The 26,064-nt window shown below is 54.4% G+C and overlaps 1 protein-coding gene across 6 annotated transcripts; it reads right to left on the reverse strand.

The window, feature by feature from the left end:
- Window positions 1-2,404: 2,404 nt before the first annotated feature.
- On the reverse strand, window positions 2,405-26,027 carry CHD5 (chromodomain helicase DNA binding protein 5). Of its 6 annotated transcripts, none has more exons than XM_066202756.1 (42): window positions 25,864-26,027; window positions 24,709-24,836; window positions 21,864-22,043; window positions 21,296-21,414; window positions 20,561-20,799; window positions 20,088-20,212; window positions 18,841-18,964; window positions 17,302-17,468; window positions 17,003-17,221; window positions 16,322-16,528; window positions 16,022-16,233; window positions 14,913-15,044; window positions 14,296-14,404; window positions 13,779-13,970; window positions 13,493-13,693; window positions 12,986-13,123; window positions 12,448-12,569; window positions 12,089-12,262; window positions 11,245-11,386; window positions 10,906-11,037; window positions 10,297-10,414; window positions 9,728-9,852; window positions 9,145-9,376; window positions 8,942-9,067; window positions 8,636-8,808; window positions 8,328-8,502; window positions 7,831-7,923; window positions 7,356-7,444; window positions 7,036-7,169; window positions 6,679-6,823; window positions 6,335-6,494; window positions 6,129-6,208; window positions 5,883-6,009; window positions 5,468-5,575; window positions 5,044-5,181; window positions 4,695-4,803; window positions 4,382-4,514; window positions 3,998-4,193; window positions 3,656-3,816; window positions 3,453-3,567; window positions 3,292-3,342; window positions 2,405-3,052 (listed from the first exon to the last, which is right to left on the reverse strand). In XM_066202756.1, the coding sequence occupies exons 1-41, from the start codon at window positions 25,925-25,927 to the stop codon at window positions 3,335-3,337; spliced, it is 5,871 nt and encodes a 1,956-aa protein (XP_066058853.1). In that variant the 5' UTR covers window positions 25,928-26,027; the 3' UTR covers window positions 2,405-3,052; window positions 3,292-3,334. The 6 variants fall into 6 exon arrangements, with proteins under 6 accessions (XP_066058853.1, XP_066058852.1, XP_066058854.1 ...); XM_066202755.1 differs by having other exon boundaries at window positions 12,986-13,120; window positions 24,709-24,839; XM_066202757.1 differs by having other exon boundaries at window positions 5,468-5,557; window positions 24,709-24,839.
- Window positions 26,028-26,064: the final 37 nt, after the last annotated feature.

Consider the following 26,064-nt stretch of genomic DNA (forward strand, 5'->3'; position numbering starts at 1 on the left):
CTCCGCCCGGCCCTCGCCTCTGCCCTGCGCCGCCGGCACCACCAGCACGGCACCGGCACCGTGCGGCTGCGGCTCCCGGCGAGCGCCTGCTCCCGGGGAAAGGGGTGGGTGGGATGGTGACAGGGAGGGAGTTGTCTGCGGGAAGAGCCCGGGGTGCTCCTGCCGAGCACGGGGCAGGGCTCTGCTGCGGGCAGGGGCCGGGCTGGGGGAGTGTGTGTGGGCAAGTGTGCAAGTGTCTGTGTGCATGGACACACGCGGAGACGCAGGGACATACAGACGTGCGGGGACATCCAGACGTGTGGATTTGCAGACAGCAGCTGTGGAGGTGAACGCAGCCCACACACGCCTTCAGCTGTATCTGCACAAAGCTACTGAAAGCTATTGAAAGCCTCTACACATGCACCCACATACACCCATTACAGGGGTGTCTACAGACACAAACACACACACAGAGTCATACATGGACAGATGTAGATACAGATGTAGATCTACCACCACCTCTGTTCCTCACATCAGTCTCAGAGAGATCAATACCTATTTACATATATAGATACCTGTATGTAGATGTGTACATACCTCTGAAAATTACATATATAAGGTATATACACACATATGTAGACATGTGTGTGTTTGTGTATATACAGACATACATGGTTCTGTGTATTGAGCCATATATGTAATATATAGATCTGTACATATCCATGTAAATATATTGCTATAGCAGCATCCATGTTTGTATGGATATATGCACACATGAAAATTACTGATATGTACTTAAATGTGTGTATATGCAGATAGCTGTGTATATACAGATGTATGTCTACATGTCTCTATATCCATACCCAGCACTTTAGCTATACACTCATATCTATACATCTATAAACATATGCCATATATACACATGGACACAGATATTTGTAATTTTGATATAGCTATAGCTACATCTATATAGCTGTATGTCTAGCTCTATATATATGGATACATGTATGATAGATACATAAAGCTATAGAGAGTGTAACTATAGCTACATGTATCTATTTCTTTATGGCTATGTACTCTGTGCAGAACAAACATTTTACCAATACCTATATATATGTATCCATATCCACATACATTTTTACGCAGTTTCCTCTATCTGTGCACACATAAATGTCAGAACTGTAAATGTATGTGCAAACCCTCAGCTCTGTGCACTGTGTGTGAACTATGCACTATAGGCATGTGTATGAGCTTTGTACTGTGTGTGTGAGCTCTGTGAGCTCTGCTCACTGTGAGAGCTCTGCACTGTGTGAGCTCTGTAGTGTGAGCTCTGTGCAGTGTGCACAGCTCCCACATCCACACCCCTACACCTTTAGGTACATGGATTTACCTATACAGCTTTATCTACACATGCACATCTGTCTACAGAACTTACATCGATGTTTGTGTGCAAACAGAAACATACACATTCATATATATGTGTGAAATAACAAATACAAATGTGTCCCTGTGCATATACACACATGTGTACTATGTCTAGGAAAGCTACACACTTCTACCTGTTTATGTATAAATATATAAAAATTACAAATACATGTGTGTCTGGGTACACATACTCAAAGATCAATACACCTGTATAGCCATTCAGAAATACAGGTATGGAGATACAGAGATGTGCAGATATATAGATACATCTATACATGTACGTGTATGCATGTACATATATTCAAATTAAAAACACATTTATCTGTATTCTTACATACACACACGTGTATATATCTCTGTACATTTAGATCTATACATCCACACCACATATACATTTATTCTGTGTACATATGTCCATTATCTACCCATACCTGTGTCTACACACACACTCACAAGTATATATGTACACAAATACACATGTATTAAAACCACAAATACATTATATAGACATGTATAATATACAGGTGTGTATGTACAGATACACACCCACACAGTAGTACCTAAATAAATCAGTATTTATAGCTGTGTATGCTCACATGAAGATATATATGCACACATATAGATCTAAAACTTACAGTTCTGTGTATATCTACACGTGTGTACACAGATCTACACATGCTGTATACGAAGAGGTACACGAGTGGGGGTGGTGTAGACATATGTACACATACGTGCACTCATGCAGAGATCTGTGCAGATACACACGACATTCTCATGTCTGTCTGTGTCCATGTGTGCATGTCCCTGTGTCTCCACATGCACACGTGTCTGTGTACACGTGCACGTGTGTGTAGCTGTCTGTGTCTGTTTCTGTGGACACGTGTGTGTGTGTGTGTGTGTGTGTGTGGACATGTGTGCAGGACAACAGGGGTACCAAGACTGTGGCCAGCCCTCCCCCAAGGCCACCCCACCATCCCTTCCCCTGCCAGACTCCACAGCGTCCTTCTCAAAGGATTTATTAAAACACAGAACAGAAACCGGGACACACAGAGCACGAAGCGGATGCAGGGGTGTTGCTTACGGCTGCCGGTGTCACCACGCTCGAGGTATCCCCATCCCAGTTCCAGCTGTCCCCTCTGTCCCACCCACATCCCCTCCATCTGCCTGCCCCAAGCCCAGCACATGTGGACCCCCAGCCACACCACAGCAGTGCCAGGGATTCCAGCAGAGCGGCAGCAGGCGTGGGCTTGCTCAGACACCACGAGGACGAAGAGACAGACCTTAGGGGGAAGCTGGGGAGCACAGCCAGCTGGGACATGGCACCACTGGCCTCCACTCACCCCCACACCTGCTAACACAACCGGACAAACACCGCAACTCCAGCCCTCCCTCCCTCCCCTCAGCCCACCTTGCCCAGACAAACTCTTCAAGTCTTCAATAAGAAAGTGCAAAAAATGTACACGGACACAAACCCCCAGCCCCGCCGCTCCCACGGGGGCCGCAGCAGGCAAAGCACACTTGAAGCGGGAGCAGGACAGTGCAGCAGCGCCGGCAGCAGCTTGTCTTCCACGCAGGTAACGCTGGCACAATTTCCCTGCCGACCTCTGGAGACAGCGGCTCATGGCCAGGCGACTGTCCCCCAGGGCTGCTGCGAGAAGAGGGGAAGGCTGCCCATCAGCCAAATCTGGACCTGCCCCACATGCCAACCCCACCTGGGAGGGGCTGCAGGAAGGATCTGCTCCCGCCTCCACTGTGGCTGCTTGAGTCAGAGGCTGCAGCCAGATACTGGCACTGAGGGGGCAGTCTAAAATGGAGCCTCCATTTAGCCCCCCACCCCTTCATGTTCCCCAGCAAACGGAGCACAGAGAGCGGGAAGCACAGCCTTACCTCAGCTAGGAGTGGGAGCTGCAGGGGAAAATCGTGGGAACTGCTAAATATCTGTGGTGACAGAGGAAACACCTTGCTCACTACTGTCCTTTGGCAGCACTCCTGGACCATCCAAATCCACCCTCTGAATTTCTCTGCCCAAGAGCAAAATCCCAACCTACCAGTCACGTAGGGTCCCAGAGGCATCTGGCTGTAATTGACAATCCCACCTGGCCCAGGACCACGGAAATTTGGCCCAAAGTTGTTGTTGAAGATCTGGGCGGAGCCAAAGGAGCCCTGGGGAGGCAAGGGGGGTGAAAAGACATGGGCCTACAGCTCTGACCATGACCCTCCCAGTGAGAGCTCTGTGCCTGTCCCCACAGACCTGGGCAGCTGGATCCCCTCCACGGGTGGCCAGGCGGCTGAGGATGCTCCGCTCTGACATCTGCAGCCGGGCAGCCACGGGTGGGATGCGGGACAGCATGGAGGGCAGGCGTGTCACATCAGCCTTCATGTCACTCAGCAGCTCCTCGAGCTGGTTCAGCACTGCAAGTAAAGCAGGAGGTACTTGGGGGGATGCCTGCCAGACCCAGCAAGCTGAGAGGAGCAGGCAGCTCCTGGCTGAGAAAACACAAGATGGGGACACCTCCTGGCTTCGCTCCCCAGGTGAGCGTGGGGAACCCCTCCCAGCCTCAGAGCAGACTGCCCCAGCCCTGCAGGCACGCACCCTTGTGCAGGACAGCGTTGGCAGGCTTGTTCCCAGCCAGGGACTCTTTGGAGAGGTGCTGGTGGCTCTCAGCAAGGCACTCCACTTCTGCCAGCCGTGCGTTCAGTGCCATGGCCGGGTGACTGGGGTCTTGGGTCATGTTGAGGTACGCCGCCCTCCGCAGCTGCTCCTCGATCACCAGGGCCTGCTCCAGCAACTGGGAGGTGCAGGAGGGGAAGGATTCAGGACCAGACCCCGCCCCATTATAAACCAGTAAACCACGGAGCCCCTCGCAAAGTCCACTCTCCACTCAGAGAAGATGCTGGCAAACTCCCCCCTGATTTCAGGGTGCTGCTCTGGTCCTCCCACCACTAAGGACCCACCAGCCCTGGACCTGCCACTTACCTTAAACCGCCGGGCAAGGAACTTGTTCTTCATCTCGAGGTAGTTCCCCTTGTGTATCTCCGATTTGAAGGGCTCGTTCAGGATCACGTAGCGTGGGTCATTCTGGATGTCCTGCCAGCGGGCATAGCCATGACTGGTGTGGGGGAAGTGTCAAGGGCAGAACCAGCCAGCCAACAGCCTGCCCACCACCCCACAGCGACACCGTGACCTTAAACCCTCTCCCTGCTGATCACTGCAGTGCCAGCCCAGCTCCCACACCCCCAGACAGGCTTCTCTCGCCCGTTGCCTCCTGCTCTGCCAGGTCAAAGGGTACGTGACAATTCCTGCCAATAGCCAGTAGTCGTGTCGGCGGTGCCAGATGTCATAGATCTTGCCAGAGGACATGGCAGCCCTCTCCTCATTCTGCCAGAGTGTGTGCAGCTCTGTGGAAGCAGAAGGGAGACAGCCTGGTCAGGCAGCTGGGCTGCAGATCAATGCACAGCATGTGGGCAGGGCGAGCGATGGAACCTCCCAGGACCACAGGCACAGTGCAGACCCAGGTCTGCTGCTGGCAAAGCACAAGCCCATCCATGGCCTGTGACAAGGGTCACATTCCCTGAACAGGTTCAGAGCCTCTGCAGCAGCTTTGCAGGAGAGGCCAACACCTCATCTCTCACTCTTACCTGTGAAGCCACCATCGGCAATGTTGAACATGAATCTGAAGTTCATGTTTCTGTCATCCTTCTTTCCTTCCTCCTCCTCCTCTTTGTCACCATTTTGCTGGGCATCACTTGGCTCCTTCTCCTCCTCCTTGCCATCCTCTGCTTGGCAAACACAAGGAATTGACCTAATTGTGCTCCACCACTAGACCCACTGGTGCCACCCCTGCAAAAGTCACCAACCCCTCCCAGCAGATCCCACTGTTAGCACAGGCAGTGCCCTCCCTAACAGGGTCTTGTTCTCACTCGTGGCTCCTGAGCACCAGTGGTGCTGGTACTGATGGCATCTTTGCCACCAGTCTGTGGGCACACTCTGTCACTGTGCCAGGCACTAGCCTCACTCTGGGAATTCTTCCCACTCTTCTCTCTCCAAAGCCTCATGCCTCACCTGGTTTGACTTCTTTATCCTCCCCCTTCCCTGGGCTGCTGCTCAACTCCGCCTTCTCCAAAGGCTTCTCTTGCTCTTGAATCCCCTCATCTGCAGGAGGGAACAGGCCTACAAGAAATGCTTGACATGGAAAATGCTCTGCAGGGAGCAACCTACTTATCCAGACAGACTTTCCCTTTTAGGGTAAAGTAACTGTATTGTTTGTTCGTTCAAGATGCTCAAAGAAATTAAAACAGAACATTCTTCTGCATTTTATCAAATAAATGTATTTAGTTTTCCCTCTTCCTTGAGACATCTGGAGGAACAAATGCCCCCCAAAATGACCATTTCATGCAATTTACAACTTGTTTTTTCAGGAATTTCTGCAGGACTTTCAAGTTTCCCATAGCGACACCAAGAAGATCCACAGCCTCACCTTTCACCAAGGGCTCAGAAGAAGGCTCTGCCTTTTCACAATCCTCTTGCTTCTCTTCCCTTGGCCTCTCCTTGCTGTCACAGCTTTCTGGGTGCTCTTCGCTCTCCACCTCGGCACTTGCAGGCACCTAAATGCCAAGCATCCATTTCAGATCAGCCCGGCCCTCCCTTCCCTAGGGAGTACCCCAAGTTCCCAGGCAGAGCTGGGGAAACTCCCTGGAGGAGATGCTGAATAAAGCCACCTCACCTGGCTGTCAGACACCTTTCTGGGCTTCTGCTCCACCAGATCCTTTTCCTCATGGAACCCTGGTTGTGCTTCTATTTTGTCTGTAGGAAGAGCAAAGCCAGGAAGCTGTTGAGCAGGGCCCGATGGGTCAGGCACCTCTAAAACCTCCTGGTGTCTTGGCCCACCTCCCTCCCAAGCCAGACCCCAGATACAACACCCCTTGATACCTGCAAGAGCCCCAGGTCCTGTGTGTGTGTGTGCTGGACTGGCCGGGACAGGCGTGTTGGGATCTGAAGACACAACCTCACAGGATCTCTTGCTCTCTGGGCCCTCAAGAACCAGGTCTGGGGTGCTGTACTTCCCATTGACATGCTCGAACTCCTGGACCTGGGACAGACACACATGATCAGGTCAAACAGAGCAGGGACCTTCCCAGCTGCTGCCACGGAGTCGGCATGTCCAGGCTGCTCACCCACAGAGTGACCAAGTGGTGGGACTGCTGCACCCACCCCATTGGGAAAAGTCTCCAAAACATTCCTGAAAAGGCCCATTCATAGTTTTACTCACCCACCTTCTTCCTTACTAGTGACATGACCCCGATGCGAGTCAGCACGTGCTGGCGTGACAGCCCTTCCCGGGGAACGCCATCCGCAAAGGTTTCAGCACCGTCTGCCCCGGGCTCACACAAGTGTCTCATGAAGAGGGAGACGTACGCCCTGCCAGGTAAACCACACTTCAGTCCTGGCCCGTGGTCTCCCTGCTCAGCCCAGCACACACATGACCCATCACCCATGCATGAGGGAAGTCTCACACCCAGGAAGGGAACAAGAGATGCCACCTCAATGAAACAGACACCGACACCCCAAAAAGAGCCCAGAGTGAAGGGGTGCAGGCTCCCAACCTTGCCTGCCTGCCAAGACCTCCATACCTGAACTCCTTCTCGCTCTTCCCTCGCAGATCCCGGACCAGCCAGTGGGAGTTGAAGGCATCCTGGGGTGGCATTCCCCAGCGCATGATGGCATTCAGGAATGCCTTGCGCTGCCGGGCGTTGAAGCCCAGAACCTGCAGGAAGCGAAGGCATGGCTGGGATCACAGAGTGGCCTCAGCAGCATGTGGCATCCTGGAGCCTCACAGCTGTGACAGGCGTTGCTGGAGCAGGACTGATGTCCCAGTCATTCAGCACAGAGGGATCCAGCCCACAGGCAGCCTGGGCACAACAGCATTGGCCATGCTCTGGCTGAGGCTCACCTCGATGTTCCCCCCAACTCTTGCCAGCAAAGGAGGGAGAGGTTTGTCTCTGTCAGTCTTCAGCTGTCTCCGGGATTGTCTTCTGCCACCTAGAGCCAAGCAGCCTCAGTAATGGAGGGGCCAGGGAGCAAGGAAAGACCCCAGGCTTCCTGCCCTCCCTCCTGACAGGAGCAGAACGCACTAGAGCATCTGCCCAGACTGCAGGGTCCCGTCCAGCCACCACTCCCCAGGTCAGGACACTCCCCTGCCCTTCCCCTGCAAGGGGGGACCATGCGTGGTCCTCATGGTGGACCAGACCACAGTCCTGCAGAGACCAAGGAAGAAGCTGGCTGCCTTCCCTGCCCTGGAAAGCTCCTCACTTGATATAAAGCAGGGACACAGACCCCTGAACAGAAGCCCTGGGCACACCAGTCCCTCCAACCCAGACATTCCTGATGCTTCCAAATCTCAGGGAGTATCAAACAGATCAACTCACTCTGGCCTTCTGGCCTCTCTTCAAAGTCTTCATCCTCATCCTCAGAGCCAATGGAATACTCTGACTGGTTGTCAGAGAGCTCGTCCTGCCACTCTGCAGAACACAAGGGAAGCCAGGTTAAAAGACCCTGCCTGGGAGGGATGTGCTAGACAGGTCAGAGCCTGCTTGTGGGTAAGACAGGCATTCACTGCCAGGCAGCAGGAAGGGGGACACAGTAACAGGAAATCACGTTCTCAGGTTTTACAGAATTAGCATTCTGTTATGCAGAAAAAATCCAATTTGAAATATTTGCCCACAGACATGTCTTTCCTAGATTCTTCCAGCAAAACAAGAGTTTACAGACCAACAAATAAAAAAATCCTTGAAATTTCTACACTGCAAAGTTTAGGAACCTGGGAAGTACAGATCCAGGCAATCTACCAACTGCAGAGAGTCACCAAGCAACAGCTCAGTCCGTCCCATGAGCCCAGCCAGGAGCCGAGCACCTGTGGCCGTACCTTGGTCCTCCTGAGAGGTGTCATTGTAGTTGACCTGCTTGCGGATTCTCTTCCCTTTCCCCAGGTTCCTGGCCAGATCTTCCTGCTGCTGCTCATAGTGGTGCCGCAGCAGCTTCTCCCAGTAGTCAGGGTCCACATTCTCCTCTTGCTTGATGATCTCCCGTTCCACCTCCTCCTGCAGAGCCAGAGACAAGGGGCTCGAGCAGTCACAGAGAGAGAGAGCAGAGCACTCACAGGGACAAGAGAGGGAGCAGAGGGAACATAGAGGGATGTACAAAGGGGTGATTGTAAGATACTGATCACATTACCACACCGTCCTCTTCTCTCACAACATACTGAGCCACTTTAAAGGAGCTGAGATACTCATTCATGTTCTGCAGCTCCGTGTCGTCAGTTGCATCCTGGTTTCGGTCCAAAAGCTTAGAGATGGCAGCATCATCGTAGTGGATCACACTGCTGTCATCTACATCCTTATTGTCACCTGAAGAGCAAAGCGAGGGGAACAGCAGCGCAGATCAGTCTGCTGGACAGTCCACTCCTGAGCCAGGCAAGTTCAGGTCAGGTAAGGGGATAGGAAGAGGGATGAGTCACCCCAGCAAAGAGGGGCTACACACCTGGTGGGGTGCCACCATGCTTTTTTTTCATGCCAGGGGTTGCTGCACCCCCTTTTGTTGACAGTGTGTCTGAGAAAGGGGTAACAGCATCCGGCATGGCAATCCGCTGTCCCTGAGACACCATGCCTGGGGCACAGGGAGAGAAGAGTGAGCCCCAGCAGCTCAGAGAGGGCCCTGCCTCACACAGAGCATTCCCACCTCACCCTCCACATCATCCTTGAAGAGTTCTTCTGTCCCAAACTTGAGGATGTCATCCAGCTCTTGCTTGGTCATGGAGCCAGACTTGGAGCCAAGCCCCGGGCGGACCACCAGGTGGGTGAGCATCATCTTCCTCTTGGCCACCTGGGTGATGCGCTCCTCCACAGAGGCCCTGGTCACGAAGCGGTAAATCATCACCTTCTTGTTCTGCCCGATGCGGTGAGCTCTGCTGAACGCCTGCAGGCAGAACACGGAGCTGGAGAGGGTGCCACCGTGCCAGCGGGACAGGAGGGACATGCTTCTCACCCTCCAAGCTGCATGAGAGGCACCCAGTTGAGGATGAGTATGAGGAAGAAGTGAGAATGTTTCAGGGGAGAGCCAATTTTATGTGTCAGGTCTCTCCTAGACTGCAAAGAGGCCGGGATGAGGCCAGAGGGTGCGGGAAGGGGACTCCTGAGCAGAAACACTCACAAGAAAGTGTCAGCAGCTCTCAAGAGAAGATACTGAAAACCCAGTGAGGGTGTGCAAAGAGAGGGCAGAGCCAGAGAGGTACTTACTATACAGGAAGGAAAAGGGAAAGTCAGAAACCTGGATGTCATTGTGGGGATTCCAGTCAGAATCATAAATAATGACAGTGTCGGCCGTAGCAAGGTTTATGCCCAGACCACCGGCACGGGTGGAGAGGAGGAAGCAGAACTGCTGAGCCCCAGGAGCTGAGAACGACAAACCCAGAGGTGGGAACAGGTGAGACAGAAAGAAGCACAGCTCACAGAGAGGAGCAGCAGAGGGACAGAATGGCTTCCAAAGCTGACAAGCAAGAGGCAGGGGTGGCAAGGAGTGAAAACACTTCGCTCCCTGGGAATCAGCTACGGCAGAACCTAGCTCCAGAGCAAAGGGGAAGCTCTGTCATCTGCTGAGGTCTTGGAGGGAAAGGCAGGAGCCCCTCCAGCTGAACAGCTGCTGGCACACTCAGGGTTCCTTGTGGGAACCAACTCAAGGATTTAACGACACGGAATGAGCAGTCCCCCAGTGCCACAGGAAGCCAGACCTTCGAGTGTGGCACAAGTTCTGGGCACTGGCAGATGACCTGCTTCTGGCCACACCCTGCCATCCCCCCCATGGCCATCCCTCAGCAAGGTAGGAAGGTGAGTGAGTACCATTGAACCTGTCGATGGCCTCCTGGCGCAGGCCACCGGTGATGCCCCCGTCGATCCGCTCGTACTTGTAGCCTTCGTACTCCAGGAAATCCTCCAGCAAATCCAGCATCTTTGTCATCTACAGGGCAAGGCAACCCTGGCATGAGAGGGTCTGCATGGCCAAACACCCCTGCCTCCCCTGGGGACCTGCCTTGCCCCAGCATGGTCCTTGCCCACAGCCCAGAGGGCTCGGTGGTGGCAGCACAGCACGGTCGGCAATACAAGCACAGCCAACAGGCAGCTGCCAGAGGAGCAACACTTGTATCTCATCTTCTACAGGCAACTCTGCCAGCAGGAAGGAATTGTGTCTGACTGTCCCTCCCCAAAGAGGAGTCTCCTGACTGTTGCCTCCGTTCTATCCTGAGCTAACAGAGCTCTTAAACACGACAGGCGCTCCCTCAGGAGCGAGCTGGGACACAGCCCTTCCACCATTACTGCCATAGCTGCCTGGGGGAGAAGCTGTCACCAGCTATTCCACCTATTTCTGTCTGTTCCCAGCACAAATTTCTCATACATAATTTTAAAAATTCCTTTAAAAATTTATTTATTATTATCCCTCCCTGCCCTCACCTGCGAGAAGATCAGAACTCTGTGACCCCCATCCCGTAACTTCTTCAGCATCTTTTGGAGCAGCATCAGTTTCCCAGAAGATTTGACCAAAGAATTCCCATCATAAGATCCATTAGGCAGCACCGGGGCCTCCTGTGAAGGCAGCATGGTCAGTGCCCACAAGGACAACTCGCGCTAACCTCAGAGAACTTCACTTGCATTTCCAAAACAAAAAACAAAGTCCTTGTATGAAACCACTCGCATGGAAACCCACAGTTTTACCCAAAGTGCAACCCACAGTGTCAACCAAAGCAGGACCATGGAAGCAGCTGCCCAAGGGTGCAAAGGCAGGGGACGTACCACGGCCGCCACAGGGAACAGGTACGGATGATTGCAGCACTTCTTCAGGTCCATCATGATGTTGAGCAGTGAGACCTGGTTCCCACCACCTTTTGAATTCAGGGCTTCGAAGTTCCTCGTCAGTATGAATTTGTAGTACTTCCTGCAAGAGGGGGGATGGGACAGACACTGTGTTAGCTGGGGCAGGTGTGGGACTGGCACAAACAGGAGGGCACTGAATTAAACCCCCCGAGTGTCACTGGAGATGCAAAAGAGACATTTGTAGGATTTTTTAAGCGATTCAGCACCTAGGGGTGGGTCCTTCCAGTTGCCCTGGGGGGATCACAGCCCTGGCAGTGGGATGGACTGGGGAGTAGAGCACCTCCACGACCCACTCCCCTCTGCTGGGTGCCAGCCAAGCCCTCCTGCCCACCAGGTGGGAAAGAAGCAACAGGCCCTTCCTTCAGGTGCCCTGAGCTGCAAGAGATGCCACTGAAGCTGAACAGGTCAGCCTAGCAGAACCAGAGCTGGGGCAGCAGCAACGCTCCAGGCTGACCCAGGCACACCAGCAGCACAGGCCACGTCCTAGTGCCAGGAATGGGAGAAGGGGATTCAGCCTCAGTGTTTTCTCCATGTCCCCAGAACGAGCACAGCCACATTGCCAGCCTCCCATGCCCCCAGGACTGCACCAAGCCCAGTTCAACCACATGGAATACACCCCTTGGTGAGACACAAAGTATTCCCACTCTTCCTGCAGCAGGCCCCAGGCCAGTGGGGTGCCTCTGACCCCTCAATCCCCACTGACACCTCCTCACCATGTTGGGGGAAGGCAGACACCCCTGGGGAATGCACTGGAATCACTCACTTCTGCATCTGGCTCAGCTCCACTCGCACGATCAGCTCTGTCTTGGCTGGCATGTTCTTGAACACATCGGCCTTGAGCCGCCGCAGCATGTGGGGACCCAGCAGGTCGTGGAGCTTTTTGATCTGGTCCTCCTTGGAGATGTCTGCAAACTCCTCCAGGAACCCCTCCAGGTTGCTGTGGAAGCAGCCAGACCCCCATGGCACTGAGCAACAGGGGCATGTGAAAGCGAAGGGATCTGTTGCTTTGTGACTTAAAAATCAGGGCAGAGCTCTCGAGGCATGTGAGGAGATAATGCTTTTGTGCCTGCACCAAAGCCAGAGTGAGGAGCCACCCCGATGGCCCGAGTAAGTGCAACTTACTTAAACCTCTCTGGAGTCAGGAAATTGAGCAGGTGGAAGAGCTCTTCCAAGTTGTTCTGGAGCGGAGTCCCTGTGAGAAGCAGCTTGTAATCGATCTTGTAGCTATTCAGTACTCTAAAGAACTGGAAAAGAAATAAGTTTGGTTGACAAGGACTGCAAGGAACCAATGTGTCACTGTGGGACTCCGCAGGGTGCACATGGAGACTGAGCAGTGACCCCCACGCTGGGCACGCAGAGCAGGGTGCCAGCCTGTCCTGCTCCCAGCCATTCCCACTGAGCACAGGTAGCAATCCTGTGTGTCCTTGGGTCACACCGCTTGTCTCCTCCTGCACCAGGGACAGGGAACATCCCAGGAGCTGGAGACTGCATTGAGCCTCAGGTAAAGAGGAGATGAAGGAGAGGGATCAATTCCCTTTCACGATAGCCTGTCCAAGGACTGTCAGGCAGCCAGGCTGCTGCCTTTCCTGCTGCTGACGGGCTTTTAATGCCAGAGGATATTAAAGAAGAAAAAAAATCACTCAAAATCCCTGCCACCTACTTTGGACTGGTTGTTCTTCAGCCTGTGTGCTTCATCCACCACCAGACAGGCCCACTCTATGGAGCCCAGCACTGCCTGGTCAATGGTGATCAGCTCATAGGATGTGAGCAGGACATGGAACTTGATCTGGGCTTCCTTCTGGAGGAGCAAAGGGAGAGAAAAGCTGGGATAAGAGAGCAGCAAACAGGACAGTCTCCACCTTTGCTGCTGCTGCATGTGATCCAAGATGAGAAGGGCTGCACTGCCTGGCACAGAGCCCACAGTAGGGCTGAGTCGTGCAAGCAAAACACCCAAACACAGGAACCAAGCAGGAGACTACAGAAGCAGAAGAGCTCTGGCAAAAATCCGTAAAGCTCATCACAAACCTCCTGCGTCTGTAAACAATGCCAGCTTCCCTCTGTGGGACACACCTGATGAGGGACCTAACCAGCCTCCCTCTCCAGGTCAAATTCTCCTCTCCCCTTTTTACTGGTAAAGCAATGGGGCAGGCACAGACTCAGCTCCCACCTTCATCCGGAAGACCTTCTTCCCGCTCCGGATGGCGTTGTCTTCAAAAGAAAACTCATTTTCCCGGATGACCGACCGGCTCTCCTTATCCCCCGTGTAGGTCACAACGTAGAAGTCAGGTGCCCACATCTCAAACTCACGCTCCCAGTTGATGATGGTGGAGAGGGGAGCACTAACCAGGTACGGCCCTTTCGAGTGGCCCTGCTCAGGGAGACAGAGCCCAGGCTGTTCTCCCTGTCCCCAGCAGCTCTCAGCCACCTTGGGGACTGCCGGGCGCTCCACTCACCTCCTTGTACAGGGAATACAAGAACACAATAGTCTGCACCGTCTTCCCCAGCCCCATCTCATCAGCCAGGATTGTATCTGTCCCTTGTGCCCAGGAGAATCTCAGCCAGTTCAGCCCTTCCAGCTGGTAAGGGTGCAGCGTGCCTCCCGTGGCATCAATGTACCACGGCTGCTTGTCAAACTTCACTGTAGGCTGAAAAGAGAGCCATGGCACAGAGCAGTGAAAAACACCTGCCCCTCCTTCCCCTGCACCCAAGCACATCCCTCTTAAAGTTTCTAACATCCAGCAAAACCCTCTTTAGGTTTGTCACATCCAGCTCCAAAGGAGACAAGGACATGGTCCCTGGCACAGCCCAGTCCCCAGGCTCCTCACAGCAACACCACTCCAGAATTTTCAATGAAAACAGGGTCCCCAAAGGAGGACCAGAGGAGGACAATGTTACAGGACAAGGGCACAGACAGCCCACCCTCCCTCTAGGTTCCCATGCTGCTACACTGTCCCCACCACTCTCACTCACATCCACAAGGGGTGTTTCTGGAGGCTTTTCCAGCTTCTCCTCTTTCAGCTTTTTCCCTTTCTTGTTCAGCTTCTTCAGAGGGCGCGTGTCCTCCCCCAGCATCAGCTCCCTGAGACAGCCAGCACACGTCAGGGATGGCAGGAGGTCACTGTTCTCTCAGCTCTGAGCCAAGGGACAGAAACACCTCCCACACTCCACTGCCCCCCCTCCCCACAGGAGCTCTTCTGGCCCAGTTAGCATGGGCACTCACAGGGCATTGATTGTCCCCTCACAACAGTCCACACAACAGTCTCCAGAATGAAGAACAAACTCAGAGTACTGTGGTTTTGCCCCAGAACAGGCAGCACAGCCATGGAGACCATGAATGTCATGGCAGTGCAGATGCAGGGGAAGGGGAGCTCAGGCTGGAAAAGAGCAGGTAGGATTGCCCAGCAGCCCCAGAATGGCACATCAGGAGGGCCAGCCCTCATCAGTGCTGCCCTACTGCTCTTTGAAGAGAAGTCACTGCAATCAGTGTCAATGTGTTCAAAAGGGGGGCACCTCTGTGTCCCCCTTTTCCCAAACACCCACTTGAGCTGTCCTGGCTCTGCCCAGCTCCCCTGGCTGTGGGCTCATACCTGTGGTTCCAGTAGAGGAGTTTGAGGTTCTCATAGTAGGGGATGTCTATGTCATCGATCTCCCAGGTGCACTGGTCATACGGCAGGTCCTTCCACTTGATCAGGTAATGGATGTCTCCCTTTTTATCAAAGCTGTAACACAGGGCACAGAAAGCTGATCAGTGAATGCCACCAGCCCCTGGGAGCAGCTCGCCGTGATCTGCTTCTGCAGAGCTGGATGCTTCATCCTCTGCCTTCACCTACAGACTAGGACATCCAAGCTGAAGTAGAAAAGCATAAAGTATCAACACTTCCACAGGAAATACCTATTCATCTGTGAGTGTGTCAAACCATTAAGCTTTACAGGCTGCTTTTCCATTCCACTGAACAACCTCATTTCCCTGTTTCACCAGGCCTGGATGCATACCAGTGCTTCCCCTCTCACCTGCAGCACTCACCACTCTAGGAAGTCCTGCTTACACTAAAAACAGAATAAACACACTTCCAAGTCTGACTCTGGGCCTACAGGGAAACCTGCTGCCTTGTTAGTGGACAAGGTGAAACTCATGCGAAAATCAAACAGGCAGCTTTAGTTCTTTCCTGCCATGCAGCCTTCCAGCAAAACCACTGCTACTACTTGATATTTCAAGCTGCCACTTGAAATGTAGAAATCCAACAAAAACACGTCTCCAGCCACTCGATGTAGAAAGCCCATCTGCACAGCACATTTCATTCACTGGGAATTTCTTCTACAGAAAAGAAACATCAGTGTCAAGGTTCTGTAAGGGAGTTGGCCACATACTCCAACTCTTCCCCTCAGCACCGTCCCCATCAGCATCGGAATTTACGGAATGGCGAGGCTGTAACAGGACTCAAACAGTATGACTGGGAAGAGCGGAACAACACTGTGCATCCACCTTTGGGAAAATTTGCTGTAACTCTATTTTTAATGCACAACATAGCAGAAATGAAAATAAGGCAGCATGGATCCCCTTCCAGCCTCAGCGTTAGCCCAGGAGCAAACCTCCAAGACAACAGAGACCTCAGCAGAGGCCAGAAGCTGAAATTCCACCAGCCCAAGGCTTTGGTCTTCCAGAAGGATGGCACGAGTTCCCTCACAGGCTCCTCACCTGTGGTTCAGGATGCGGTGGATCATCATCCACTCAGGCTTGATGCCATAGCGGTAGAACCGCTCCTCCATCTTGGCATAGTGGGGGTCCTTGTTCTTCCGCTTCTCCCTCTGGTTGTCCTCGTCCCCGGAGCCATAGTCGAAGGCCGGTGGCTCATCCATGTCGTTCTTCCGTTGGTAGTTGCGGTACATCACGGTGTGGTAGAGCTCCAGCTGCAGCAGGAGGGAGCCACGCTCAGCCCGTGGGCAGTGGGACAGCGGGGCAAGGAAGGGGCTCTACACCAACACCACGTGGGCTCACCTGCAGCTCCTTGACCCAGGAGCAGTGCCAGTAGGAAAGGCCTGCCCACTTCACAAAGAACTCTCGCTCCGGGATCCCCTCCAGCACCTTGGGCGGGGGCAGAGGCAGCTCCGGGTCTGTGGCGGGCAGCGCGGGCGGGAGCGGGGCCGGCGGCTCCTTCCAGGCCCAGTGCAGGATGCGCTGCACTTTGCCCTTCAAGGGAGGGCACTGCGGACACAGAAGCAAACAGGCAAGAGTACAGAGTTCAAGGTGAGACCCTGACAGGGGCCACGGGGAGTTAGAGCAGGGAACGGAAGGGGGCCTTCAATGCCAAGTGGACAGCAGCCAGCACAGGGTGCCTGAGAAGTGTCCATGACACCTCTGCAACCCCCATGGGGACAGGTCTTGCCACCAGGCAGAAAAGGCCCCTCTCCGTAGGCCACATATCAAACAAGGCTTGACATCCCATCAGAAACCAGAACGGGAAGCTGCCAGCCAGCAATTCCCACAGGGAGACCACAGAGGCAGTAGAGCCTTCCAGAGCCCTCAGGCACATGCACCTGGCAGCAACACTCCCCAGGGAAGGGTTTGGGGCAGAGGGCAGGGCTGTGAGGGGCAGCAGCAGCCACAAGAGCCACTGGCAGGCCAGGCAGGTGTGGGAGCAGAGACAGAGTAAGGAATGGGAATGCTAGTAACACTCACTGTACAGCGTGGGCAGAGCCATTCACCATTTGGTATCTCTGGCAGCGGTGGGTTCAGGCAGTGAAGGTGGTAGGAGGATGGGCAGGTGTCGCAGCACAGCAGCTCCCCTCCATCCTTACAGACCCGGCAGAACTCCATGTGGTCATCCTCCTCCTCCTCCCCACCATCCTCTTCCTCCTCCTCTTCCTCCTTCGGCTCCCACTGGATGCCCTCCTTCTCCTGGGGAAGCACAGCCAGTGTAACACTGAAGGTTTCCACCAGCAGGCCACCCACTCCCACGGGGCCCCGACCCCACTCACACAGTGGGGGCAGCTCCACTTGCCCTCGGGGGCCTTCTCCAGCTCGGGGTCCAGGCAGACCAGGTGGTAGGCACGGGGGCAGGTGTCGCACAGGATGATCTCCCCGCCCTGCTGGCACACCTCGCAGTAGTCCTGGTGGTCCGTCTCGTACCCGTCCCCCTCTTCAACTGCAAGCAAGGGACAGGTGACAGTCAGAGGGGTGGCAGAGCAGCCAGCTCTCCCGGAGGGAATGGGACACTTGCTCCTCTACCATACAGTTAAGGAAATAAGGACAGCGTTTCACCTCAGACCCCTCCTGTTAATTCCCACTGCCTCTCTGTCCCTCAGCACCACAGTTCACCTTTGCACACAGCATCATCTCACCTCTGTCTCTCTTTCTCTCTCCACACTGTATCATCCTTTGGTTCCTTCAGGCTCTCAATGGAGAATGCCAGAACCTGGAGAGGTTGCAAGGGAGGCCAGTCAGAGAAACCTCCCCAGGCACCAGCACCAGCTGCAAACGCACCATGCAAGGGTGACATGGCCAAGGACAGGACTCCTCTCCTGGGACTACTCTGCTCTTCCTCAGGACTTCCTTGGCACAGAGGCAGGAGCACTCTCAACACAGCATGGACAGGAAAAGGAGGAGAGGAACCAGGCCTTGCAAGTGCTGGAATGGCTCATCTGAATTCCCAGCTCTGCCACAAACTCCTGGCATGTATCTCCAACCTTCCACTTCTCCAGCACGCAGCAGGAGCTACCTTCCTCCAGCAGCAGGGTCCTCACAAGGCCACAAGCAATGCCCTTCACACAAAAGACATGGGGCTAGCCAGCCAGCCCAGCCTTGCTGACCAATGGTGAGGCTGGCCAGTATCACACCCTAACTGATCCCCAGCCCAGAAGCTGCCCTTCCATTTCTTGGAAGCAAAAATCCATCAGAAAAGCTAAGAAGCCAAAGGATGCGCCTGGATCTGAAATATCTCAACCCAAACAAGGACACAAGACAGAAAGGCAACGTGCTCAGCACAGGGGCTGCTCTCCAGAGCAGCACAGGGACAGAGGTGCCAAGGCACAACATCCACCCGGGAAGGAATGAAGGGACATGCACACAAATGTGGTCACACAGCCACTGGCAGATCCTGACAGATCCTTTCCACCACGGTTCACATGCCTCCCTGTCCCTGCATCACTACCACAGCTCTGCCACCTGCCTGACTGCACACCTCACACAGACAAAAGATCCCTCGTCTTCACAGGGTCTCACCCACAGCCTGCCCTGCTCTGCTGGAAGCTTGCCACAAGCCACAGCTCCCCGGAAGCTGTTCCTCAGAAAATCACTTCCCTGGAAACTCCACAAATTCTGAAACTTCCTTGCAGGCACGAGCCCCCCAGCAGCAGGGCCTGGACACCAAGAGAGCACCTCACACTCCACTCACACAGACAGGCACAGGCACATCCTCTCCCATCGAGCCAGTGCCAGACACAGCCCAGAGCTGCACAGGCCAGGGAAGCACCATCGGAACAGAACAGAATAGGAACAGATTACAAAGGATGGCCTACTCCTCTTTTTCTTTTTCCTCTTCTTCCCTCTCTTCCCCAGGCCAGCCGAGCACTCGGAGCGCATGGAGGAGCTGTTGATGCTGGCGCTGTCAAAGTCGGATTCTTCCCGTTCCTCCTCTTCACTCTGCAGAGGGAAAAAGCAAAGCACACCCAGTCCAAGTGCTGGCATCCCAGTTGTCATTCCACTGCTGTGTTCTCCTGGGTAGGAACAACCCTACACTCCCACCCTGTGCCTCCAAAGGCCCCTTTTTCCAGTACTTGGCAGGACTTTGCTCCCTCTCTGTCTCTTTCGACACCCATTTCAGCTGTGCCATCCCTCCTGTGTCCATGCATGCAGGCATTCACACTTGGCATTCCCACAGCATGAAAGGAGTCAAAACAGGCCCAGCATCCCATGGAGTCAAAACACAATAATACATCTGAATTTTTACTTGGGAGACTCAAGCATGCAAATCCCCAGCCTGCACACTCCTAACCAGGTGCTCAGGCTCCAGCTGCAGGAGGCAGCCCGAGCTCTTTGTGACACCCTGGAAGGTCAATATTTGGATCTAGAGCACAGGAGGAGTTTTTTGTGATACATGATTGAAAACCTGCAGCAACGAGTGGCTCCTGCCCTTCAAACTTCAACACACGGATGTGTTTGCAAAAAGGTTGTGTTATGGGAACTAGAGCTGGAACTGGAACACAGTGAGCTGAGGGGGATTGACCAATATATTATCAACACCTAGAAAAGCCCCACGCCCAGTCACTAGTTATCTAAGAAAATTATTCTTTAAAATGCTGTTAATTCTTTGAAACACTCCTGATACTGGTGCACTGAGAAGAACCCAGTGCGCTCTGGCTGGGCAGCTCCAGCATCCCAGGCAATGCCACAGGACTCCAGCTGCCATGGGCACGCCCTGCTAATGCAATTAAACAATCCCAGAATTCTCGGTGACGTACGGTTCAGCTGCAGTGCAAGCCCTGAAGAATTCCTTTGCAAATGCAATCTGAAATGATGGCATTATCACTCGCACTGCTGAAAGTAAACAGGGTCATGTGATTTTAGCAAAAGCTGCGGCCATACACAAGTCCCACAAAAATCTGAGCCTGGACACGGGTGCAAGGGGATGTGCTGATCAGGGCCTGGTGCCCCACAGAGGGGCACAAATGAGGCTGTGACACCCCTGACATGGGGTGGCTGTGCCATTCCCAACAAGAGCTCATCCCAGTACTTCCCTCCCAGACCCAAAGCCCTGCAAACTTACAGAGGAGCCCTTTTTCCTTTTGCTGGGGATTCCTCCAAACCGGAATTTCAAGCCTCCCATCTTTTTCCCTTTCCCCTTTTTCTTCCCGTCTTTGGAGCCCTTGATTTTCTTCCGTACACCTGGACCTGAAGAAATTGACAATTTGTTTGGTACTCTACAAACAACTGTCACACCCAAATCACTCCACAGCACAGTGGAACAGCAACTTCCCAAGGCAGAACATGGCACTAAGGGAGATCCCTCCCTCTCCCAGCTTAATTAATTGCCACAAACTGCCAAACATCCAGAAGACCCAGAGGCTTGATCTGCCATGGTTCATGAACCACATGCCTCTCAAGGACCTCTGCAAAGGCAACGGGAGCTGCAGACACCCCTCTGGCACCCTCTTTTCCTCCCCAGTTTGCTACAGCATGTGCTTTGTGGCCTAGTGCCAGCTCTGCTGGCAAGAGCAGCCCCCCACAAGTGGCACCCACCCTTTCCCTCCTTGGTCTTGGCCTTCCTGACGACAGTGGGCAGGGCAGGGTGCTGGGGGCTGGCGGGGAGAGCCGGGGTGATGGTGACAGTCTCCACAGCCGCAGCCACCGCTGCCGCAGCCGCCGCCGCCGAGCTGCCCTTGAAGGGGTTGTTGGCACTGAACTCTCGCCACTTGGCACCAAGCACCGTCATCATCTTGGACATGGGGATCTTGGGGTTCTTCTTGGCAATCAGAGGCCTGCAAGGGCAGGGGAGAGGGAGAACCACGTGTTAGCAGCACTGTGTTGTGTGTCTGCTCCTGCCCTCACGTGCTGGCACTTCAGCCCCAAAAGATATGGCAGTGCTGCCTCCCAGCAGGAGTTTCATGGGGAGGCAGCAGAAACCAGAGCTCCCTTAAGCAAATATATGCAAGGGGGGCACACCTAAAGCTCCTCAGAGACTTCCCTTCCCTGAAATACCTGCCATGCCCTGAAAGGCTCATGGTACAAGCAGAAATTCAATAACTGTTATTCTCATGAAACTTTTCAAATAAGCATTCACAAAATATGGGGCTATGGAAAGCAGGAAAGATAAATGCTTCAGCTGTTTCCAGTCAATCCTGCAAATAAATGGAGTTCTGAGGACTGAGTTGGGAGGAAGAAACAAGGAGCTGGCGATGCAGAATTGACTTCATAACTTCACCTGCTGACTGAGCAATGCCCAAACCTCAACCACCAGGTCCACAGTTTCCCTACCTGAGGAACTGGCTGAAAGCCTTGTAATTCGTCAGAGTATGATAATCCTCTTCTGAGAAAACGTAATCTACGTCATCGAGACCCCATTCCTCCATGAGCTGGGCTGAGCTCTTGGGCTCCTGAAGATTTAAAGAGTCATCATTAATGCAAACAGCCATGGCTCTGCAGATGAGCAGCACCAGGCTGGGTCTGTCATGTGCTCCATATCTCCCTAGTCAGTGATATGCAGGGATTTGTTTCTGGGATTTATGAAACAGCACATGCAAGTGCTTAACAAATTAATGCTTCACGCAGTCCCAAGAAACAAATTAACATGGCACCATGCAAATGCTCCCCACCATGTAACACTATACAAGGCCTTGGCAGGTTTCACAGCTCCAAGAAACTCAGCTTTTCCCTGCACTCAAGATAAGCACCAAGGAAAAAGAACTTTTTCTGTCCCAGTCATTCACTTGCAACCTCATCCTTGTCAAACCCAAGGCAAGCTTCTCATGAAACCCTCAATTCCCCTTGTCCAAGTCTGGCTTCAGGCACCGGCACCAGCTCAGACAAAAGAAGTCTTTTGTACCTTTAAACTTCCATCCTCATTGTCATCCTCCTCTTCATCCTTCTTCTTCCGTTTTGGCTTTTTCTCCTTCTTGTCTTTCAGCTTTTTCTTCTTCTTTTTGTTGGGAGAATAGTCACTCCCTTCACTTTCTGATTTCTCCTCGATCTCCTCTTCATTTTCTGACATTTCATCATTGCTCCCCTAAAACAGAAAGGGACAGTGAAGAACAAGCCTGCCCCCACTTCACTCTCTTCCCATAAACCCTCCCATATGAAATCTCCCATCTCCAGTGGGTGGATGCACTCTACTTCCCCACAGTCAGAAACTAGCAGGCTTCGATGGCTACACTGTGCTGGAAGAGCCAGAGCAGGGACTGCCCAGGGGATATTTCTGTTTATTTCTGGAGAGATGATGACCCACTGCACAGCACTGACAGCAACAGAATTACCATCCCAAGGAATGTGGCCGCCTGCTGGGCGGAGCACTCGGGTAACTTCCTGGGCTGCCAACACACACGGCCGGGGCATGTCCAGCCTCTCACCAACCAGCACGCCCAAGTCCTTCTCACGAGGGCTGCTCTCGATCTGCTCATCACCCAGCCTGGACTGATACCGGGAGTCGCCGTGATCCAGGTGCAGCACTTGCACTTGGTTTTGTTGAACTGCACGAGGTTCCCACGGGCCCCTCCCTGCACCTGTCCCGGTCCCTCTGGATGCCATCCCGTCCCTCGTGGGCACCGGGGCTCGGCGGGAGCTGAGGGACGGGCTCCTGGCAGCACAGCGGACAGCGCCCAGCCCCGCCAGCCCTTCCCCGGCGCGATCTCGGTTCCCTCTGCCCCTCCTGCCCGGAGCCCCGGCCCCGGGCGCCGATCGCCAGAGCTCCCGGGGCTCGGCGCACACCGCGGCCGGCCGGTCCCTCCCGACTCGGAGCAGCCCGCGCCTCTCCTCCAGCGGGGTTAGGAACAGCTGGAATTGGGCACAGGATAATTGGTTTCCATGGGAACTGCTGCAGTACAGGTTGAATCTCCCTCTCCGCTGCCTTCCTTGCCAAGGACCTTCATCTGCCTGCGCTGAGGTTCCAACCACAGCCTGGCTGTTCCGGATTTTTTTCTGGGGGGTTGCAGCACCGATTCGTGTGCTGCCTCGAGCTCCACTGCGGCTGTTGCCGGCGAATTCCCGCGGCAGTGCGGCGTGGCAGCCCCAGTAAAGCCCGGGGACTGCAGCAGGCACAGGCACTGGCCTCACACCAAGGCCTGCACTTCACTCCCACCCGCCTCTAGCAGGGGTAAGGCTCATTTGCCCCCAAAACTCTTGAGAAGTTCAGGAAAAGGAAGCTTCATTCAAGGTCCTCTATCTTTTACCCCCCCGACCCCGAGGGCAGCCTAGGTGCTGCTTCATGTCAACCAACAGCTCCAGCACCAGCTTCTCCCAGAATTAGACAGGTGAGGGGACAGTCCCCCACAGGCAGAACCTGGTTTAGAGCTGTCCACACAAGGCCTTAACTGAAAAACAGGAGGGGTCTCAGCCTGTTATTTCCTCCCCATCCCCAGCTCAGCAGCAGCCAAGCTCAGTACAAGCTGCACACACAGCTGCAGGGCTCAGGCAGGTCAGCAGCAACACCAAAGGGGTAGAGGTGAAAATACGTTGGAGCTGTGTTTTATTTTCCCCCTCAGAAAACAGCACAGGGAGAAAAAATGTGCCTAACGAAGGGAGAGGTAGAGGGGGCAGAAGGCCTGAGCCTGCTTTGTGTGGTATTTGCAGAAAGAGATCACCATGGCCATGACAGAAACAAGCTTCCTCGGGGCCATGACAGCAAGAGGCAGCCCAGGATGGAATCACCTCTCTTTAAACCAGAAGCCCATCACACTCCTCCATGTACCACAAGCACTTCAATTTGATACCTCATCCAGCCAATCTGTTTACAGCTCCCTTGGGGACATCAGCAACACCCAGCCCTGCCTTGGCAAGGGGGGACGTGCCCAGTTGTGCTGGGTGAACAACTTCTCCCCAGTCACAGCAGGGGAAGTAGGGGGCTGAGGAACCATCACTGCTCGCCCTTTCTTCCCAGCAGCCTGTGTACATTTAGGCAGGAAAAGGGCCAGCACACAAGATGTCTGCTCCTGTCCTCATGACAGCACTGTCTGGGATGGGACAGTGAGAGGCAGAGCCCAGCACAGCACCAGTGAGCCGGGCTCTGGGAGCAGTGCCAGCCTTCTCAACCCAGCAGCACACCTCCAGTGCAGCCTCAGGGCCTCACCCTGGAGGACACCAATCCTCACCTTTGTTTTCCTACAGAAGGCCCAAAAGTCCTTCCATGTGTCAACTCCTAGAGGCCCCTGGACCATATGACTTGCACACAGCTGGAATGAGTGCAGCCAACACCAGCATCCACAGAAACCTCCAACCTGCCCAATCATATTTCAACGTGATGGTTTGCATCTCCCTCCTTGGGAACATAAGCCCCAGATGCCATGCTGGTGCAGCACACAACAGCAAGATTTACTGCTGCCCCTGTATGCTGCACCGTGGTATGGACAGGAGGACCTCAGCACCTGGGGCCAGACAGCACCACTGAACACACCAAAGTCCCCATGAGAGTCAAGCTGCTCCTGTGGGGTAGCTGCTTGCATCACTGCCAGGAGGCATGGAGGCCCCTTCGCCCCCCAGAGACCACTTGCAGAGGACATTGCACTCCTGAACAGTCAAGCTGGGCAAGAGGGGGTCACCTTCCAGAGGTGGGAGAGCACCTGCTCACCCTTCTTTCCATGCACAGAGACCCAAGAGGTGTTTGCCAGCAGCACTCTGAGCTGCTGCCTCTGTGCCACAGCAGAGGAGCCCCAGCCCAGTGTGAGAAAATGCAGTGTTACCTCCTTCTTCCTCCTCTTGATTTTGGCAGCCTTGCCATCTTTCAGCTTCTTTAATTTCTTCTTTTTCTGTACCACAACTTGGTCTTCTGCAAAAAACTCATCCAATCCTTCCAGCACCCCATCATCTTCTTCTGGGGACAAAAGGGACAGCTCACGTGGACAGACTGCACAGGCACAGGACACCATGCTCACCATGACAGAGGAGCACACCTGAGCAGCAGCTTCATGCCACAAGACACAGAGCTCTGTGGCTTCTCCTGCAGATCCTCACACCAGCAGCTGCCCCACTGGTGCCCCTCAAGGGTCTTGCCCAGCAGAACCAGCCTCAGCTCCTCCCATGCCCAGAACCTCCTGCCACTCACACCCAGCACAGAGCTGTGGGCAGCCCACACTGTGCTCTCAGAGCCTCTGCTGACCTGGGCCTGCAGACACTGGGGCAGCACTTGAATTTTACTTTTCCGAACCTCAGGGAGAGCTCACAAAAACACAGTGAGTGGAGAAGAGGAAGGGCTCATGTAGAAAATGGGTGCCACAGCTGCCAGGTTGTTCTGGGCTGCTCACACCAGCTCAGGGACACGGCCCTGGGCAGAGGCACTGGTGCTAGTGCCCACCTCCCCTTCCCATCATTATCTCCCCAAACCCAGGGCATCCCAGCATCCCAGCCAGTCTCCACATGGCTTTAGGCCCGTGTCTTTATTTTCCATTTCTGAGCTCATACAGCAACACCACTTCAGGACATATTGCTCGCTCGACTTCTGTGAGGCCCTGGTACAGGCTGCCCAGAGAAGCTGTGGATGCTCCATCCCTGGAAGTGTTCAAGACCAGGTTGGACGGGGTTTGAAGCAACCTGCTCTAGCAGGTGTCCCTGCCCAGGGCAGGGGTGGAACTGGATGGTTAAGATCCCTCCCAATCCAAACCATTCCGTGATTCCATGATTCACGCTGTGCTGGTTTAGGTCTGACAGGGTGGGCATTGCTGCACCAAGCCCATCCCGGGGGACCAGCCCGTTCCCAGGCACCGCCCGGGGGGAACCCGGCACAGATCCCTCCGGTGCGGGACGCGCGGATAGCGGGGATCGCCCGCGGCACGGCCGGACCGATCCGGGGAGCGATGCCACTGCCCCGCCCGTGCCCCCCGCCCGCCGCCGCCGCCTACCCGACACGTCCTCCTCGTTGTCCGCGTCGTCCAGCAGCTCCCGGGCGGCCGCCGGGCCCCGCATGCCGGGCGGGGCAGCGCCCGCCCCGGGCCGAGCGCCGGGGCCGAGCCGGGCGCGGCCGCTCCGCGCCAAGATGGCGAGAGCCGGCCCCGCCCCCTGCGGGGGACACGCCCCCGGCCACCCCTCCCACCGCCCGAGCC

This window comes from Chamaea fasciata, unplaced genomic scaffold, assembly GCF_029207755.1.
Source record: "Chamaea fasciata isolate MVZ Bird 193981 ecotype frontalis unplaced genomic scaffold, bChaFas1.0.hap1 SCAF_23, whole genome shotgun sequence".
Lineage (NCBI taxonomy): Eukaryota > Metazoa > Chordata > Aves > Passeriformes > Sylviidae > Chamaea > Chamaea fasciata.